At 38.1% G+C, this 12,935-nt stretch overlaps 1 protein-coding gene across 5 annotated transcripts in view; it reads right to left on the minus strand.

The window, feature by feature from the left end:
* The window catches only part of LOC105330477 (cytoplasmic dynein 2 heavy chain 1), a 32,537-nt gene extending 19,623 nt beyond the window's left edge, over positions 1–12,914 (minus strand). For all 5 annotated transcript variants that reach the window (XM_066075847.1, XM_011432183.4, XM_066075846.1 and 2 more), the window contains exons 1-32: positions 12,838–12,914; positions 11,683–11,891; positions 11,152–11,458; positions 10,723–10,968; positions 10,275–10,507; positions 9,908–10,156; positions 9,721–9,794; positions 9,438–9,597; positions 9,122–9,297; positions 8,650–8,845; positions 8,399–8,507; positions 8,040–8,287; positions 7,721–7,860; positions 7,266–7,494; positions 6,853–6,980; positions 6,359–6,602; positions 6,023–6,172; positions 5,455–5,657; positions 5,018–5,173; positions 4,781–4,892; positions 4,195–4,524; positions 3,646–3,869; positions 3,392–3,524; positions 3,068–3,298; positions 2,707–2,826; positions 2,322–2,599; positions 2,018–2,157; positions 1,697–1,815; positions 1,325–1,507; positions 937–1,160; positions 568–671; positions 100–314 (exon numbers count right to left, since the gene is read on the minus strand). In XM_066075847.1, the coding sequence (XP_065931919.1) occupies positions 100–314; positions 568–671; positions 937–1,160; positions 1,325–1,507; positions 1,697–1,815; positions 2,018–2,157; positions 2,322–2,599; positions 2,707–2,826; positions 3,068–3,298; positions 3,392–3,524; positions 3,646–3,869; positions 4,195–4,524; positions 4,781–4,892; positions 5,018–5,173; positions 5,455–5,657; positions 6,023–6,172; positions 6,359–6,602; positions 6,853–6,980; positions 7,266–7,494; positions 7,721–7,860; positions 8,040–8,287; positions 8,399–8,507; positions 8,650–8,845; positions 9,122–9,297; positions 9,438–9,597; positions 9,721–9,794; positions 9,908–10,156; positions 10,275–10,507; positions 10,723–10,968; positions 11,152–11,458; positions 11,683–11,883 (5,862 nt within the window). In that variant the 5' untranslated portion in view covers positions 11,884–11,891; positions 12,838–12,914. The remainder of the gene's footprint in view (positions 1–99; positions 315–567; positions 672–936; positions 1,161–1,324; positions 1,508–1,696; positions 1,816–2,017; positions 2,158–2,321; positions 2,600–2,706; positions 2,827–3,067; positions 3,299–3,391; positions 3,525–3,645; positions 3,870–4,194; positions 4,525–4,780; positions 4,893–5,017; positions 5,174–5,454; positions 5,658–6,022; positions 6,173–6,358; positions 6,603–6,852; positions 6,981–7,265; positions 7,495–7,720; positions 7,861–8,039; positions 8,288–8,398; positions 8,508–8,649; positions 8,846–9,121; positions 9,298–9,437; positions 9,598–9,720; positions 9,795–9,907; positions 10,157–10,274; positions 10,508–10,722; positions 10,969–11,151; positions 11,459–11,682; positions 11,892–12,837) is intronic.
* Between the last annotated feature and the right edge of the window lie 21 nt (positions 12,915–12,935).

Here is a 12,935-nt window from a genome sequence, read left to right on the forward strand (position 1 = left end):
ATACAGTACTCCTTAAGTTTTGCAAACTTCCAGACTGAATAAAGTAAGCAGATATCACAAATGGATTGAAAGTCAATCCTTCAGGTAGTGGGTTCCTACCTGGATTTCGTTGACCCGTAAGTTGGCCTCCTTACACACAGATCTGATGGCCTCGGCCAGCTCCTCATACTCAATGTCCTTGAACTCAATCCCCGGGAACACATCCTTCATCAGAGCATTGAAGCGAGCACAGTCCGAGAACGTCAGTTTGGACAGGGTGTTGATTCTCAGGGCCTGCACCACTAACTTGGCTTCAAATTTACTATCCACCTTGGCTGTTTGAAATTTAAAAGATTAGATCGTACATGAAAAAAGTTTATCAGAGTAGCAAGAATTTTGTTGTAAAATTGTTTGAGAATGATAGGCAGAAATGTACATTTTTTAAAGGAATAAAATATATTTGAAATCACCATAATGAGCATTAAAATAAATGGTATAACTTTGGTTAAAACATTGCAAAATTATCTTTAATAGTCTCAAACAATCTGCTATACCTTATTAACATGTTAGTCTAAATACCAGACATACCTCCCTTTTTCTTGGCCTGTTGCAGCAGGTTCCCACAGCCCCTCAGTACTGTCTTCAGGGCTCTCAATCCCCAGTCATAGTGCTGCTGGGGGGTCAGCAACTCCCTGTCATTAATCAATCAATCAAAATTCAAACTTCTTATTGATACTGTAATATTATCTTGCATATAATGTGTTTGGTATTTTTTCCACTGATTAAAAGTCAGAGATGTACATAATAATTTAAGTTATCAAATGAACAAAATTGGTCAATCTACTGTAATGTAAAAGTATAGTAAAAGTACTATTTTTCCAATAAACTATAGTAAGAATGCAGGGTTTTTTTATAGCAATCAAACATAAATGTTATGTATTTGAGTATAGGGCTCACTTGGAGAGGTTGAACACAGCCACCAGTTTTCTTCCCAACTCTTTGCCTGCCTTGAATCCTTCAGAGAACAGGATGACTTCAGCGATCTGTTCATTGTCTGGCTTAGACATGGCCACTGGTCGGAACAACTGCTTCAAGTTGTCCGGTAACTTCTGTCGACCTCCGTAACCCTTGCCTGCAGGGTTCATGGTAATGAAAATTCCAGAGTTGTGGTCAATATCAACCTGGAAAAAAATTGATCGAAATTATACTTAGAATTTCATAAAAAATCAAATCTTCATTACCAGTAAATACCGGTAAAAACTTAATTTTGTATACTACAGTGAATTCTACCATTCATTGGCCAAAAAAACCCCTCAAATCCATGCAACTTTCTTCCGTGACTTACATTTCTCCCGAGCAGCTCTGCCATTGGAGCACGGTTTTTAATGGCATCCTGGATGACCTGGATCTGCATGGATACGGCTGACAGCACGGCTTCCTCCAGACGGTTAAACTCGTCAAAACATCCCCACGCTCCACACTTCACCAGACCAATGAAGATCCTCCCCATGGATTTCACATCTATACCCTGTTTATGAAAACATATTCTCTAGAATCATTTTTTGTAATTTTGCACTCTATGAAATCTCTCAAAACTTTCAAATGAAACTCAATGGCTATTACACTAAATAATCGAGAATGTTACATATAAAATATTACAAAGAGCAAAATATTCACATCAAGGTTTTATGAATGTCCTGGATTTTTTTTTTTTTACCTCATCACAGTTGAAGACCAGCACCTGTCGCCCAAACAGTCCCCCCATGGCCTTCACAGACTCTGTCTTCCCAGTACCTGCAGGACCATAAGGATTCCCCCCCAGCCCCATGTGCATACCTGTATAAAGATATTTTTATTATGAAAATTCTACAAAAATGCTATAAAGACAGAAAAAGTTATATATGTACTTTTGATTGGAAAAGGGTTTCTTGTGAGAGAACACTACATTCAATGTCCTCCAAATTTTAATATGCATGGTTACAGTTTTCATTTTAAGTACATGTACAACAGAATAAACCAGGATATTCTGGTCTCTGACCTTGTGTGAGCGTCAGGTAGCACTTGTCTGTCAGTGGGGTGTGCACCAGTTTCGCAGCATTGCCCTGGTACTCGTAAGTGTACTCAAACTCAGCATCCACCATATTTATGCTACACAGGCCCTTTCTGTTCATGTAGAATCTGCAATATACCAAGTAACACCCTCAGACCAAGGCACCATTCATAATTACAATATACTGAATGAAACTTACACACAAAGCATTTCCTTGCAATATGTCATTTACTTTTCAGTGAATGCATGTTAATTACACAATATTTATCTGCATGCTAATTTCATGCTGTACCTCAGCTGTTTGTTCCACATCCACTCATCTGGTGAGCGAGTTCCAGCCTGCATCAGCTGATGAACCACGTCAATTGCATGGATAGTGTCCAGGATGAGGGCCTTCAGCTTTAGGTCAAGAACATGAGTCTGTGTATCACTGGAGCTGTCCCCAAGGTCAACATCTGTGTAGGACTCAAGCTGGGAGGCCAGCTCTTTGTTGTACTGAGGGAGGGTGCCTTTAGAAATAGCATGCTCACACATCTCTGTGAATCGGATCTGTTCAGCTAAACACAGAATCTACAAAACAAAAAGTTAGCATTTTAACAAACTAACAGGGCTATGGGTAGAGTTTTGCATATTGATCAGAAAACATTTTCTTGATGAAGATGATTCTGTGGACAGACCTGAGAGGGATATTTGCCTGGGTCCAGACTTCCCTTGCCTCCTTTAGCATCTTTCAAACACTCCCTCAGGAGTTCCTGTAGAGTTTCCTTCATTTCATCAGCAAGTTTTCCCAGCCAAATCTGTCAATAAATTAAAAGTGTTAAGAAATACATGCAACGGCTCTAAGTAACATTAAAACAAATAAGGTCAGCTTAATAATGAGAATCTTAATTTTTCTTCATTTTCAAAATATTTTGCAAGATATTTCATCAGAGGTCCATCCATTTTAAATCAAGGTTTGATAACGTATTAGAAAAACAATGAATCCTCAATTTCAATCTTACAGACCCTCCCCTTTCAAAGGTATTTTTGCTGACATACCTCCACCTCTGGCATGATCTTGACTTTCCTGAGCAGTGGCACCACCTCTCCATCCAGGGATTTCATGGCCAGGATGTGCTGGGCATTGTCATCAAACTCCACACTGTGGATACCAGCAAACAGCTTCTTCAGATGTGTCTGGATCACATTGGGATTAGTGGACTGTCCCAGGATCTCCAGTAAGTCATCGTCTCCAATGAAGTAGAAACGGGGGAACAGCGATCGTTTCTCCTAAAGCACAAAAAAACCCAGAAATTTTACAAAGAAGAACCTTTCAAAGATTGCTGTGTAAAACTAAGTAATTTTTATAAAGCAGAAGCAGACCTCTAGGAATTCATTGAGAGATTTCTGACATCTCTGGAGCTGATCCAACATGGTGGTCAGAAGGTTCCTCAGTCCTGCCTTGCTGACTAAGGACAACACCCTGTTGTCTCGACGGACATCCATCATAATGTTTCTGAAAAAATAAACATATTTTAACAAGGGGACAGGCATGTTAAAAGTACACATCAAATGCGTCGTTAAAAACTCATTGACTATAATGTGCAGATTGGCTGTGCAGAATCTGTGTAACTTACCTGAAATCATCATCCACCCTCTTGAATCTTCCTTGCTCCTTGGGAAGGGCTCCTCTACCAAAGATTGGCTCCAGGTAGACCCACTTTCTCTGGATCTGATTCAGGTTGTGGAGATACTCATCCAGATCAGCAAGCCTCTGCTCCCAGACTGAGGCTTTGTCCTCGAAGCTCTTGTAGTATGGGGAGTCCTTCAGAGACTGCAGCAAGGCCTGGTTGTCTCCAACCTATGTCAAGAAATTGTTTTAATTTAGCTTACCGTTTTGGAAAATATGTCTGATACTTATTGAAGAAAGAAATGATAGGTTACTAAGACAAAGAAAGAATACACATAAACATGTATTAGAAAATTTTCCTCAAGCATTTTTATATGTATATACCGGGAATTCACTGCTTCTCATATCTGTTTGATATCAATTATCTAGCACTAATTATCAACTTCAAATGTAAACAGGAGCAGAAATAAAAATTAATTTGTGGATGTAACAGTGTCATAAAACTTGCAATCATCTAGAACTACAGATATCTGATAAACAAAGATGGCCTCCTTACTTGGTTGACCAGGTCCTTCCAGTCCTTGATCAGCATGATGCCGTTCTTGTTACTGTCCTCGTACTCTGTGAGGGTAAACACCGCCCCTGCCCCCCACAGGTCCAGCTCCCTGATAGCTTCACGGATCGTCACCTCACCCTGGGCACGCTGGTTCAACTCCTTCAGGGCATCTGCATTCCTGATGATTTCATCGCTGGCATTGAGAACATGGCCAAAGTTTAGCTTTTCCAGGGTAGTTCCCCTGGGCATGTGGAGCAGGCGGAATAGCTCCATCCAGTGATCCTGAGAGAGAGGCTCTCCACGCACCCACTTCAGCACCGGGAGTACATTCTGTCGAAAGATTATCAATTCCTCTTTTAGTTAACAACACATTAACTTTTCTTTAAAGAACTAAAGATATTACAGCATTTAAAACATCATTTGAAAATCCTTCGAATTCACATTCACAATTCTGTAGTACTTTTCAATGTACATGATAGCCTTCTATATTTTTTGTTTTGTTAAATTACTTACCGTACCTTTCCAATGGTCTGATTTTTATATGTAAAGCTATGCAAAAAGATATTAACATTAAATTACATTGTACCTTGTATTTATCAATGTCTTTCTGCAATCTGACTGTCATAGTGGTGGGCTCTTCAGATTTCAACTTCTCATACCATGAACTCAGGAATTCCTCAAACATGTAGGCCTTGCTCCTGTAGGAACACAATTTCATGGCTGTTACATGCGTATCAGAAAAAAATCATGTCTTCTTATTTTACCCGATATGAACATAAATATACTTTGTATGATGAAATAACATTCTAAGAGTCCTAAGAACCTGAATGAGATCCAATCCTCTTTGGCCAGTTCCTGGAGTCCGTTGTTGAACTGTTCATACAGTCCCCACATGCTCTCAAAGTTAGACATGTCAGCCTTCAGCTCATTAGCAACCTCCAGATCAGGCAACTCCATTCCAAAATGTTCACAGTCATGTCTGATTATAAAATGTCGAATATGAAAATCTACAAACGTAGCTTTAAAACAAGTGAATTCTTGCTGCTTTTACTTTATTGCAAAAATTAAGAAAATCTTAAAACGTTTTACATACACTCTTCATTTTTTGCAATTTTTAAAAATGTCTTAAAAAACAATGACATACAAAAACACTGAGTGTCTTAATGATTGCAGTATCAAAATAATTGCAAAAATGGTGAAAAAAAAGTTGTAAATATGGAGAAAAAAAACAACAATCCATTAATGATGTAGAAGACTTACACAAGTGTCTCTCTGGTCTTCTCCAGCTCTGCAAACTCCTGTCGTTTGTCCTTGATGACCTGTACAGCCGCCTCACACTTCTTTTTGTCTCCGTCCAGTGCATCATCACCAGGCTTCAACTGGTGCCAGCGGGCCGAAAACTTCTCCACTTCCTGGATAAAGGCTTTCACTCGCGAGTCCACATTGTTCTTCATAACCTCAACCTAAATAATGGAAAATTCCTCAATTTCTAAGTAAAACTTCTTTGACCTCACAAAAACTGTCAAATGAAGCTAGTTTTTTTGCCCCAAAACAACTGAACATAAGATCGTTTCCATAAAAATTGTTAATTAGAAATGATGTTGAAATAAACTGACAAGTTATGAAATACCAGTACTAAACATTTTCCTCTTGTCAAAGACTGATTAATATTTCAAAAGTGTAAATCAAATTATACATGAAATATAAACTTCACTACTGCAGAGACATAATAACAAGAAATACAAAAAATAAGCTTCTCTTACAAGATTATGCATTTAAAAAAAATTTTCACACAATTCTTTGGCCTTGATTTTTCATTTTCACTGACCTGTTCTTTGACCATAAGTTGGTGACTCTCCATCATCAATTCAAACTTGTCCCAAAAGGCTTGGAGGGAGCTGAGCGAGTCCACTCCCCCGCCTGCTACTGACCGCAGCAGTTTGTTCTTGGCCTCTGCCTTCATAAACAGGGGCTGGATCTGTAATATAAACATTGAACATAAACATCAGCAAAATATACACGCTTCCATATACTGTTTTCATTTCTTCTAAAGTGATGATTTGTCAAAAAGAAAATTCACTGCAGTATATTCCCCACAAGGTTACTAATTTTCATTGAACATGTATATCCTTTTTCTTTTTGATGACAAAATTAGGATTTTTACCTCTTTCTTTTTCTTGAGGAATTCCGCGTGCTTGCCATTAGCCTCTCCTATTTCCTCCACACTCTGCGGCCGCTTAGACAGAGTTTCCATCGCATCCTTCAGGAAGCCATCGATGGAGTTGACCTCCGTACTGATGGCCTTCCGTAAGGAGTTCAGGAGGGCATCAAACAACCTCTGTATGTGGTCATCAATCACTGCCTTCACAGGGTTGGTGTTGACAGTGATGCAATCAACCTTGATCTGGCTGTAAATTGAATGATTTAGTCAACATTTGCTCAGAAAAAAGTTCTTATCTCTTTATCAATGACTTTATATCAAAAAATGCCAGTACACCTTCATGTTCATGTACATAATAAGAGTGTTTGCATAAGTAAAAGTGATGGCACTTATTTTTGCAATAGAATTTTTGCAGAACTTAGCTGTAAGTAAGCGCCCCAAAAATAGTCCATGTAGTTTATGAAAGCATCAACCAAGCACCATAACAATGTCCGTACCTGGGTAATTTCTCTGCGTCTCTCCCCCGGGCCTTCAGACCTTTGAAGTTCTTCTCCCAGTCAGGCAGGTCCTTCAGATTGTCCTCCACAAACTGGTCAAGGTCAAGGGCTCCAAGGGCACACCATTGCTGGAAGTGGAAAGAAGGACAGACGATGTCAAAAATAAAGAAATATTCAAAACTTGTTCCTGATATTACTCACAGTGTGAACATGCATGTCTGATGAAAAAAGATCACTGATCATTGAAATGATAGAAAACTAACACATTTTAATTTCTGTTAATTTACTACTATTCTTGTAACATCTTGAACCACTGTTTTTATTTTGTTTCAACAAACATGTACCAGTATCTTGGCAATTGTATATTGACATTTTGTACGTACTTTGATCTGCTCATGAGATTTTAAACCTACCTTGAACTGATGTTGAGCAGTTTCCAGTCTCTTGAACAGAGCGTCAGCTTTCCTGTAACAGGTGATGAATCCTTCAGCATTTCGGTCGATGATGGCAGGAAATATCAGGTTGGTGGTATCATCTCCCACTCCTTTGAAGTTGTTAGGGATACTGATGAATCGCTTCATCTCTCGGAAATACTTGGCTTTGATCTCCTCAAATGGAGGACGGAACTGCAGTTGCTGTTGTCTGAGAGGTTCATGAGATAACAATTAGCTCCTTCCATAAAAGTTTTGTACAGCATAGAAAATATTGCAGGTAAAAGGCTTTTCAAATCATGACTTTTTTCTTTTACAAAATAACATTCTCTCTCTATAATATTTCAAATATAGATTTTCAGACTTTAATGAAAGGTCTTCAATCCCATGCCAAGATAAAACCCTCCTCTCCCATCTTACCCAAAAATGTTTATTACCTGTAGGTCAGTTCCACCTTGATTTCCGGGAGGTTCTCATTGAGTGCCTCCAGTCCCATCTGGTACTGGTGCTCCAGAGCCTTGTACAGCTGTCTGTCCCAGTGGGCCTTCCACGGGCGCATGTGATCCGACGAAAAACCCTGTAACATTCCAAACAATTGTGGTTATCTTTAAACATAAAAATATTTCTATTAATTCTGTTCATTTTTAATGAAATATGTTCTTATCTTGAACTATATAAATGTAATTAATCTCTTAGGGAAATGTTTTACTTCTTATGTTTTAATGGTTGATAAGGTCTTTAATAGTTATATAGTACCTGCTGCACAAGATTAGCCATCAGGTGCCGGATTTCCATCAGTCCATCCTTCCACTTCTGCTGCTGTCTCAGCAGATCCACCCCCATCAGTGTCTGGACCTTCTCACAGACGGTCAGGTGACATTTCCTCAGCTTGCGGTTCTCAGTGGTCAGTCTCTCGGCCGCTTTCTGCAGTTTGTGGATGTATTTGTCCAGCTCCTCTGGATCATCCCAAGTAATCTCCACATTTTCTCCTTTGGCTTTACTCCCTACCAAACAAATAAAATCTATTCATTTAAATCTCCTCATTTCTACATGTAAGTATATGGGTAAAAATGCTGCTCATTCAGTTCAACCAAAGGGGAAGAATTTCAAATCACCTGTTTTGGGGTTTTTCACCAGTTTCTCAAAAGCAATGGCTGAGTTCAACATCATTGGTTGTTGGCATGAAATCATCTGCTGGTCCAATGTGTTGTAGAAATGAGCCACCTGTTTTAATAAACACATTTATAAAAAATTAAATTACACAAAACAAATAAATATTTAATTTACTGGTACTATCACTTAAGGAAACAAAAAAAACCCAAATGATAACAATTCCCCTCCCTCACTCAAAAAATTGAATTCTTACTTGTTTCAGAACAACTCCATGTCTGTAGAACTTCTGGGCTGTGTTGCAGACGTGTTGGATTTTGGCGGGAACAGCAAAGCCCATCCCACTGAGCTGTCTGACCTCCCTCATCAAGGTCACCAGACGGTCTCCGTAATTGACCTGTAGCTTCCCGGTCTTGTGATTCAGTTCCATCAGTCTACCATTGGTCTCCAAGCTGTCATTTGAAAGATACAAGTACATGTACATGTGTATAACTGTTATCAAATAGCATTAATTTCCATACAATTACAGAAGGAATGAGCATTACTTTTGTAAAAAAAAAAAAAAAAAATCTTTTTTCCTGAGCAAATATATCTCAAATGACACACAAAACATGAACATGTGAAGAATTCTGAAAAAAATGACTGAAAGTTATCAAATATATGTTTAAATTCAAATTGAATTCCATAACATTAAATTATAGTCTGTCCCCCTATCAACTTTGACTGACCAGAGAGGTTCCTTGGGGTCACTGATTCTGTCCGTGATGTCTCTCGTCCAATCATCAAACTGCTCCTGGCGCCATTGTCTCAGCTCATCCAGCAGCTCCTGGGCGTCTTTTCGGAACTTAGAGAACCCTGACAAGTCTCCCAATAATGTCTCAGCTGTTTTGATGGTTTCCTCTGTCTGAAATCCCCAAAATACACTGTGAGCATCTAACTTGATTCTTGTGGACGATTTCAAGACAGTTAGAACTTGAAATCAAAATAAAACTGATTTTTTTATTTAAAATACAGAGACTATTGGATTCTTTAATCCTAGAGTACCTTAGCCTCCAGTTGCCTGACAAACACAATGGCATTGACAATCTCTGGGAGATTTTTCCCCTTTGGTATTCCTTTGTTGCCAGCTCTTTGTCCAGTTCTTTTCTGGAAATCATCTTCAGTTTCTCTCAAATTCACATTTAATTGTCCAAGGAGAGTTTCTCTGGGAAAAAGAGTTACCAAGTGTTTTGATCAAAATGTCATTTTTTCCCTTATTCCCATATCAATTACAACACCTAAGATAATGAAATCAGCAACTGAACTCTAATTTCTTTATATAACTCACCTTTCAGACACCATTTCCTTCTTTATACTAGGTCTTTTTATCAATTCTTTATACCTCTGAAACTCTCTTAATAACTGTAAGAAAAAATCAATACAGATTTCAAGTCAGATATTAGTAGTTTTTCCAATTTACTTACTAATAGCTTAAATTTCAATCTTTTAACTACATGTATAAAGATCAAATTTACCTGCTGGGGATAACCTTCTAGACCTTTGAACTGTGACCTTAATTTTCCGGCTATTTTCTGTTCCACGGGAGCCATGATTTTGTCATACTGAGCCACAGCAGCATTCCACAGGGGCATGGTATAAGGGTTATACTGTAGAGGATTCAGTCCCATAAAAGGATGGAAGGCCTCAGCAGTGCGAAGATCTTTCTGCTCTGACGATGAAAGCAGGCGGATCTGTTGCTCATGCACTATTCTTAGTGTAAGAATCTGGAACAGAGAAAGAAAAGAATTTTGACAAAAGAGTACATCCATTTAAAAGAAAAGTTTTACAAGCATTAACAGATGACAAATTAAAAAAATCATTTTGTTATTTGTCTATGATTACCTCTTCCAATCTATTTGCAAGCTGCTTCAAATTTTCTGGAATATATTTCTCTCCCTTCCATGGATGTAGGCGGAAGCTCTTCCAGAACTGAGTGGTCAGGGTTTCACAGACCCCAACCCATCTCTCACAGATGGCCACACCTGATCTCAAGTCTTCCTTGACCATTCCAAAATTCCCAGTCCAGAGGTCAACTTCTGATAGCTTTCTTTGGACATATCTTCCAAGACTACCACCTTTAAACAATTCATAAAAGCTTGAATACATATACATTCCTTTACCTGAAAACTAACAATTCTTTCATTTATAAAAAAAAAAAGTCAACCAAAGAAATACCATACTTTATATTTAAAAAATCTTTTAATTGCAAGGAAAAAAAATCTAACCAAAGCAACTTCAAAATTATATGTATTAGACACAACAAGAAGTTTGAAAACAGAAGTCATCTTACCAATGACATCCATGAGATGTTTCATTCTGGGCTCCGGGTAGGCGTCAAAGTCGACAAACTTCCAGACATCATCCAGTGTGTCCTGAGCAATCTCCACCAGCTCCATGACATCCATCATCTCCATGGTGTCCAGGCCCCCAAACTCTTTACTGATTGGCTTAAAGAGGTCCACAAACTGGGAAGCCCTCTCATCGCTTCTGGCCATGTCTCCCCAGTACTGGAACTCATCCACAGGACTCAGAATACCTTCATACCATACAATTGGTTTTGGTTAATAAAGATAAAACCACAGTAAATTGATAGATAGTTGCAATTTGTAAATTGATGAACAGTTTGTAGATCTCAGAATTGACATTAAACAGGTTGAAGATTTACTACAGACACAGTAAACTATTGACCAACAGGGTTTTTCAAAAATGTATTTCATACTTCCTAAGTTATCAGCATTGTCTCCCTTCCCTTTGAATGAGGGATCCTGCTTTCTGATGGCACTTCCGAGTCCAGCCTCCAGCTCGCTGATCAAGCTCTGCAGCTTGGGGTCAAGTGTCCGACTCCATTTTCCATCCTCTAGCATCAGAGGGGCATATATTTTCTGGACAGCATGATAGAGCGTGCTCAGGGGGGAGTCGATCATCGTGGACACTATGGTGTTTGTGTGAAGGTTATCTGGAGTGATCACTTCTGGGCTAACTTTGAAGAAGACAATAACCTTTTCTTTGCTTTCATTGGGCTCCAGCTGCAAAACATATGAACTCTCGCATTTTATATATACCAATCTGATATCATAATCTGTGAAATAGGTAAATATAGAGTTGCAAGTGAGAAAAAAAAACTAAACATGATGCTGATATTACTAATAAGATAATGAATATATTTTCTTTATATCTGCTGCAGCAATAAAATTTGTTTTAATGGTAAAAATTACTTCTAGTAAGATTATAGTTATATATATTAGAGTACCTTGTTGGAGAAGCCCAATCTCTTTGTGCTCCCCCTGGTTTCAATTCTTCCTGCACACAGATCGATGTTTCCATCGTCAAGGAAGCTGTTCAGAGCCGTGGAATCTTGGAGAGCTGTAATGGCAGCATCACTGACTCCCAATCCAAAATAGTTTGCTGTAGTAGCAAGAATGTAATCCTTTCTAGAATCGCCTGTAGGCATCTTTATATCTGCAAGACAGAGAAATCCGATCATTGACAACATCTAACAGCTATATCATGTATCAGCATTAAATGCCTGGTAAATAAAATTAACATTTTTTTTAAAACTAATTTCAGATTTAGTACAATCTCTTGATTTACCATGAATTAGCTTGACTTAGCTATATAACTTTAATGTAAAGCTATTCAAAAGGGTGAAATTGGCTTAACTGCTAAAATCAAAGAATGAGTTTTGCACAACATTAAATATCAACATGTAACAGGATCATGGAGAAATAATGGTGGATCAGACTGGGATTTGATCTGGGGTTCTCTGAATCTAAGATGCTACTCATTAAGCTATCTAGCACAAGTATTTGAACCAGTCTGTCACACTCCATGATTCCTCCCTTTAAATTATCTTCAGGCCTGTAAAAAAAATTGTGTGTTTAGGGTCACACTGATGAAAAAATTAGGTAATAGGTATGTAGAGAAGACTGGTAACATGGGTAACAACAGCTAGGATTTTGCGAAATTGTTTGTATTTGCTGGTTTATGTGGCATCCTTAAAAGGGTAACGTTCTTCTACAGTGTAAATTTAATGAAGTTGAATTAAAAGATTATGAACAGCAAATGTTTGATTTTAGCACCACTTTACATTATAAAACTGGATACATGTTAATGTCTTTTTAAGAACAAAATTTAAGTAAAGTTGATGATATACACATCATACAATGCTTCAGTTTCAACAAAATCTTCTAACCACAACTTTTTTTGAGGAAATTTAGATGATACACACATGAAACAATGCTGAAGTTTGACAAAATCTTCTACCCCCCCCCCTTAATTTTTATCAACTCCTTTACATATTGTTGACAATTAGTTTTCTAAGTTTTGCTGGAAGGAAATGTTTATTGGGCAGAGAAAACACATATTATTTGTCCAAATAAAACAAGTTGATACGTAAAAATCTTACTTGACGTTTAGTTACTTATTCCCAATTCTTCATGTCTGCATTTTCAGCAAACCTGCCTGGAATGTGGAATCACGCGTATATAACAAACAATTCAATTG

Source organism: Magallana gigas, chromosome 2, assembly GCF_963853765.1.
Source record: "Magallana gigas chromosome 2, xbMagGiga1.1, whole genome shotgun sequence".
Lineage (NCBI taxonomy): Eukaryota > Metazoa > Mollusca > Bivalvia > Ostreida > Ostreidae > Magallana > Magallana gigas.